General features: G+C 40.7%; 1 protein-coding gene across 1 annotated transcript in view; it reads left to right on the top strand.

The window, feature by feature from the left end:
• Positions 1–7,210, top strand: part of LOC101856341 (organic cation transporter protein) — a gene marked incomplete in the record, with an annotated part of 70,232 nt that overhangs the window by 36,308 nt on the left and 26,714 nt on the right. The window contains 1 exon segment of the mRNA XM_005097655.3: positions 6,832–7,008. Coding sequence (XP_005097712.2) covers positions 6,832–7,008 — 177 coding nt within the window.

The following is a 7,210-nucleotide window of genomic DNA, read 5'->3' on the forward strand; positions in this document are numbered from 1 at the left end:
ATCATCATTTTCATTATATTACATGTATTATTATTATCATCATTAACAATTATCATTACCATTATTTTAATTATGATTGTTATCATTATCACTATTGTTATTATTATTATTATTTTTTATTATTATTATTATTGTTATTATTATTATTACGATGATCACGATGATGATGATGACACACGGATTAGTGTTCATTACTGCAGACGACAGGTGGTACTACTTCCACAGTCCAGGCGTGAGTGCGTTTCAAGGTCACATGGTACAACTACTTCTGGGAGTGGGGTGAGTCTGATCGACACAGTAATGGTCAAGTCATTTATCAGTGCTGGGAAGAAGACAGACAGACAGACAGACACACAGACAGACAGACAGAAACAAGAGAGGGGAAAGTAATCAAGTAGAACGAACCAGTGAGTGACACCCTCGAATCTCCCGCGGTAGCACCCACCAACCACCCACGGGGAGACAACCCTTGCACACAGGACACAAACTCGCACGCCAAAAACTCTACAGCTTACGTGGCCATCATAACAAAGACAAAACACAATGTCATTCTCATGTCATGGAAGCGGCGCGGAAACCTGGGGACCGCCAGCACCCACCGACCTGTGGGTGGTTGGCGGGTACTCTGGTGTGGTTTGCTTCTTCTTTCCTATCTAACATCTGTCGTCCTTATCTCCCCTTCTTCTTTTTTATGTTTGTTACTCTCTCGTAACACCTCTAATCTTCTGGCGCTCATATGACCTTATGCAGTTGCGAGTGCCGTAAAACCTCTACTAAAACTAAACTAAAACCACCGACCTGACCCACTTGGGAAGTTAAGAATGTCCGTCCACACAAACACACACACACTCACTCACACACTCACACATACACACATGCACACACTCACCTACCTACCTACCTACCTATGCTGCAGGCACGTACGTACGCATGCTCATAATTAGGTCCTACATGTATTTATTTTCTTTGCGTCTTTTGTCAGTCTTATTTTCCCCTGCCAACCCAATGGCTGGTATTCTCTAGTAAAAACAGAAAAAAATGCGGTTTTTGAAAGTCATTATTATTCATTTTAGAGAGCAAAAAATTGTAAAAGGGCAAAAAAAAAAATTTACAGACCATTGCATTTTGAATGAATTAATGTACTATTCACGGATACGCTAGCTCGTTTTTTGTTGCATCAGCACTGATGGAAAATAGGCTGGCTGGGCGTTTTGACCTGTGAGCCTGGATGTTCGTTACACCTTGTGGTGGTAACTTGTTTTTTTTCGTTCTAAACGACTGAGTTATCTGCTAGAGTCATCGTTGTTCTTTTTTGTTGGAATAAAATGCGAAGTTGGTTTGAAATTGTTTTGGCTTATGTCTCGTCCTTCAACATACTTTGTTCGAGAGTTCATTGACTTACAAATTTGTATGTGTTTAAAACCCCCCCAAAAACTTGAAGGGGGTGAGTCAGCTGTTTTATACCATTTTGCAGCTAAAATGTCGTCGTTTGTGTGAAAGAGCTATTCAGCAAACGAATGACATTTATTTGCATGTTTGAAATGTAAGGGTGTTGCATTCTCAGCAAATGAAATGTTGGTCACCTATTGTCTTTTTGAATAATAATGAAACTGACAGTCTATAAGTGTATCAGGTGCTGCTGATTACACGGTGAAGTGAATATAGTCAGGTTCTAAAAGTATTGAACGCATTATTACGGATGATGTGCCTGTAGCCCAGGTAAAGATTTTACTACTGAAAAATCATTAGAACATTGTGGCTTGCTTAAATAGTAACAACTTTTAAAAGGTGTATTGTTTTATGAATCCCTACCACCTGCCTCTCTAGCTAGCTTATCTACCTATCTACCTACCTACCTACCAACCTACCTGTCCGATAGTAACTCTACCTCCACCCCCTCCACCCTCCCCAGACAATGTAGAAAGTGACTCCTCAGTTGTCGTGTATCTCGGCCGTCGTTCCGCTGGAATATATCCCTCTCATCCCGGAGTAGCCCTGACAGTTAGGTTTGGAAGCGCGCTTCCTGCATATGGTCCAGAAAAAGTCGATAGAGGCGTAAAAACATTTTTTTTGAAATTTTGACTCCCATTAGGGTAGGGGTATTAGAATATTATGTGCGTACAATGTGTATGTTATTAAAAGGTTGCACGGAGGAAGCTGACTTAAAAGGGGCCACACGTCCGTCCAACAATGGCGCTATGTGTCACTGACTCTAGACGCGGTCTAACCATAGGTAATTAGTGGGTGTTGGCGGGTGCTCTGGTGTGGTTTGCTTTTTCTTCCCTATGAAACATCTATCGGCCTTATCTCCCCTTCTTCTTTTTTGTCTTTGTTACTCTCTTGTAGCTCCTCTAATATTCTGAATATGACCTTATTAATATGCAGTGGCGAGCGCCGTAAAACCTCTACTAATACTAGACAAAGGTAATTATCAATCTCACGGTTCACTTCTGTGAAGAGTGAATGAACCTGCGGGTGGTCGGAAGGTGCTACTGGTGGTGGTCCTATTTCTTTACATTACCTCTATTGGTTTTGTCTCTCTTACTTTTTCTCAGCACTCACTGACCATTATTGTGTCCGTGTGCTTCTTTTTACTCAAACAAACAATCCTTTGTAACACCCCCTAATCTTCGACACTTATAATGACCTTACTGTGTTGCAAACGCTGTGAAACTCTTCTTCTTCTTCTTCTATCCCGTGATTGGTGCAACCGTGGGGGCACCACTGCATCTGAAAACCAGCTCTCGCCGTCTATTTTGGTCCTCTGCTTTCCTCAGATTGTCACCCATCGTCTTTCATGTCCACTCTGCAATGTTGTCCTCCCATTTCCTTCTCTGCCTTCCTCTTTTTCTCTTTCCTTGTACGGTTCCTTGTAGGATTGTTTTGGCGAATCTTATGACATGCCCATACCATTTTAATTTTCGTCTCTTCACTGTGGTCAGTAGATCTTCATGCTGCCCCACTGCGTTGGTGATTAAAAAGGGGCCACGGGTCAACAATCACACAGAGAGAAGGTTAAGCCTCTTTACCATCTCAGAGGGTAGAATACACAAAGGAAGTATACCAGCGTGTGTCTTGTGAGGGGTTGTTGAGTGAATAGATGCGTAGAAAAAAAATTAACTCCAAATGCAAATGACATAATGAACGGGCTTGACATGTGAGCGGAATGTCAAAAAATGTGTATTAATTATTGTCTCTCCGACTCTCAATGTTCTTGGGAAAAGCACTTAACACAATTTTTTCCCCTTCATATATGAGGAAATGGGTGCCAGGCTAGAAATAATAGACAGTGAAATGTCTTGTCAGTTTGATAAATTTTAGTGCCCTTAAAGTGACAGCTTGCACGGTATGCTTACCAGGAAGTCGAGCATGTGTTTGAGTGCTCTAGGTTTTGCGGGGTAATAATACTTGTAAAGCCCTAGCGGGGATCTACGCTAATATAATAGTAACAATAACAATAATAATAATAATAATAATAATAATAATAATAATAATAATAATAATAATAATAGTAATAGTAATAGTAAAAATAATAATAATAACAACAATAATAATAATAGTAATAAAAATACAATTACATCATTATGATTTTTATTAGTGAATTTGAATACACTGTCTGCATCTCTTGCTTTAGGGATAGGAAAGTTTAGCATGGACTAAATAGAAAGAAAAAAAAGTTGTGGGCATACATTGATTGCGACTATTGGTCACAGTATTTTAGTTTCTGCGTTGAAGTAGGGCACGCGAAAACTTTGCAGACTATTATGCACAGGATGGTGTTAACAATAAGACTAGAGAAGATTAGAAAACGGGTTGTTGGAGTAAAATCCAACTTCGTTAAACTCGGAAGTCCTGCTTCTTAAATAGCCTGACTGGGGACTCTCGTGTCCTAGAGGTTAAGGTGTTCGCCTCTCATTCAAAGGTACCGGTTTCGAATCCGAGTAGCAACTGAAAAATTTTCTTCTCTAAATTGTCTCTTTTCACTTCTTTTCCTTATCTCTAGCAATGTTCTATCGTGTGCCTTCGTCTCCACTTTCTGCCCCAACCCTCTCACCCCCTTTGCCCTCTCTTCTAGTTCTAGGCTTTTGGTAGGCAAGATCTACCCCTAGCTTTCTCGGACAAGGGCGAAAAATCTCGGTGGTCCCGTGTGCAAGTTGCGCACGTTAAAGATCCCCTTGTGGTCTAAAATCGATGAGAGTAGGCTTTGGCCGCCACCCGGGCAAAATTCAAAATTTCCTACCAACTGAAAATGTTTAATGTGTCCCACGCGCTCATGTTATAACCTTATGCAGTTGCGAGCGCCGTAAAACACTTACCAAAAAAAAATTAATTAAAATAGCCTGACTGTGTTGCAACCAATGCAATTTGGCACTTTGCCCCACAAATTTGCGCTAAGATACAAATACTTCACAATTCAGGATTTCATTATTATGTAGATTTTAGAATATGAATTGATGATTGTTCATATTTGCGTGTTGGTATGTTAAGCGAATTATAGCAGGCGGTCATGCGGGTGGTTGGGGGCGCCACTGGTAGGTCTAACTTCTTTATTTTCGCCTCTGTTTTTTCTGTCTGTCTGCCTTACTTTTTCCGAGCATTAAATGGCCCTTATTGTGTCGATGTGCCTCTCTTTACTCAAACAAACAAAATAGACGGCCATTTTTATTTTATTCAAAATTAAAATGTTTTTGGTTGTTTTGTTTTTTTAAATTTTAAATCACCATTCGGGATCGCCGCTGTAGTCACAATGCAGTGTAGGGCCAGTGTAGTCATGGTTATGTCTTGCAAGATCATGAAACAGAGCGGTGTGATCGGCGTGATGCTTGAAGACACGGAAAGTTATACTTTTCTAACACTGCGCTACCCTTCTAGAATTACACAAGCTCTATCTGTTCGGTGCCTACGAGTAGTTTGGAGAAATAAATTTGACGTTTAAAAAAAAAACGAGTTTCACAACATGTCGAGCTTTTCAAAATACAATTCTTTGAATAATATATTGGTTACGACTCATGGTCTTTGTAACTCCAAAAACGGCCTAAAACGTTATATAGGACTTTGTAATTCTAAGGTAGCGACTGTCAAAATGGTGTCGATTATAATCTATGTATACAAAAAGATAAGATGGATTATCATGTAATAATATGACTCCCCAAAGAAAAATTTGCTGCGCTATGGTAGATGCGTACGCGCACAAGCAATCAGGACAATAAACACTAAGGGTGGGGGCTCTCGTGGCCTAGAGGTTAAGGTGTTGGCCTCTCATTCAAAGGTCCCGGGTTCGAATCCGGGTAGTGACCGAAAAATTTTCTTCTCTAAAATTGTCTCCTTTCACCTCCTTCCCTGCTCTCTAGTAATGTTCTGTTGTCTGCTTTCATTTCCACTTTCTGCCCCCACCCCCTCACCTCCTTTGCCCCCTCCTCTGGGCTCCTGACTCTTTCTGCAGCCTTTCTACTGCTACTCCTTGGCCCCTCCTTACTGCTGTCTTTCTGCCACACCCTTGATCTTCTGGTAGGAAAGATCTACTTCTAGCCTTCTCGGACAAGGGCGAAAAATCTCGGAGGGCCCGTGTGCAAGTTGCGCACGTTAAAGATCCCTTGGTGGTCTAAAATCGATAAGAGTAGGCTTCGGCCGCCACCCGGGCAAAATTCAAAATTTCCTACCAACTGAAAATATTAGGTGTGTCCCGCGCGCTCATATGACCTATGCAGTTGCGAGCGCCGTAAAACACTTTACAAAAACAAAAACAAAACAAAAACACTAAGGGTGGTCAGCGGGTGCTCTGGTGTGGTTTGCTCCTTCTTTTCTATCAAGCATCTATCAACCTCATAATTCCTTCTTTTTTGTGTTTGTTACTCTCTTGTACTACCTCTAATCTTCGGCACTTATAATATAATATTACCTAATTGTGTTGCAAGTGCCGTAAAACCCTCAATTACAGAATGGTGCACACTCACAAACACAGAGACATACACACATACACGCACTCACACACTCAGTCACACACACACACATACACACACACTCACACTCGCACACACACACACGCACACACACACAAACACACACACACATTTACACACACTGTCGCACGCAGCCGAGTAGTCGTTCGGTGGATATACAATACTGTATAATAGGCCTATCATGTAATTCTAGCACATCCGACAATGTCTGAAAAACTGGTATCGATGACGGTATGAATGAAAATTTATACCCGTTGGTTTTTGCTTGTTTGCTTTAAAAAAAAGTAAAACGTTTACTTCTCATAGACGTCTGAGATTCCAGGATTTAGTAGGCGTTTGTTTCGGCAATGATCTTCTTTGCTGGTTTCACAGTATTGATGTTAAAAGAAGCTCAGTGAAAAAAAAGAAGAATTAACTATTAATAGCTTTTGCTGCTGTTCATATGAATCTGTCCAAATGTAATAGCTGTTGTTTAGAAAAAATCTTATTGCCATAACATGACATTCTAAAAGCAATAAGGCTTTCAAATGTTGCCTTGATGAAATTTTCCTTTAATAGTTCTTTCCCTCAAGTTCAAATTACTTTAATTTTCTATTCTTCTATCATCATCATCATCATCATCATCATCATCATCATCAAGTACCCGATCTGCGACAGATATCGGCGATCACGGTTCTTCATTCATTGCTTTGCTCGGACGCTTTCACAAAAGCTACATTGTCCTGATCTATCCCGTCACCGATCTGTTTTTGGCTCTCCAAAAAGGTTACCCTGGGTCTACCCCTGCATCGTTTGCCTTTAGTTTTGCCAGTGAGATGAATGAATAATGATGAATAATGCAATGATTTGTTCGTCTTCTGTTTCCCCCCAGATGCGCTGTTCCTGGAGTCAGCAACGATACTTTCAGTCCTGTCGACAGCCACCATTCGGCTCTTATCGGTTGGTACATCCCCCCAGAGGACGAGTGTCACTTATATGCAGATGCTAATGACGTCATTACCAATGGAACTGTGGTGTATAACTGGAACATGAATGACACACGGCCGAGGTACAGTACCTTGATTTTTGTTTGTTTTGTTTTGTCGGCTTTTTTAAAATGTACTCCCTTCTTCTCTCTTGCCTCATAAGGTTACAGTGTTGAAAGGGGCTTTAAACATACATTTTCGAAATTTTCGAATACGAATTTTTTATCATTTTGTTATCTCAGCCATTTCTGGAATATGAAAAGATAGGGTGGAGGGGGAACAAGG

This window comes from Aplysia californica, unplaced genomic scaffold (assembly GCF_000002075.1).
Source record: "Aplysia californica isolate F4 #8 unplaced genomic scaffold, AplCal3.0 scaffold00160, whole genome shotgun sequence".
In the NCBI taxonomy this organism is placed as follows: domain Eukaryota; kingdom Metazoa; phylum Mollusca; class Gastropoda; order Aplysiida; family Aplysiidae; genus Aplysia; species Aplysia californica.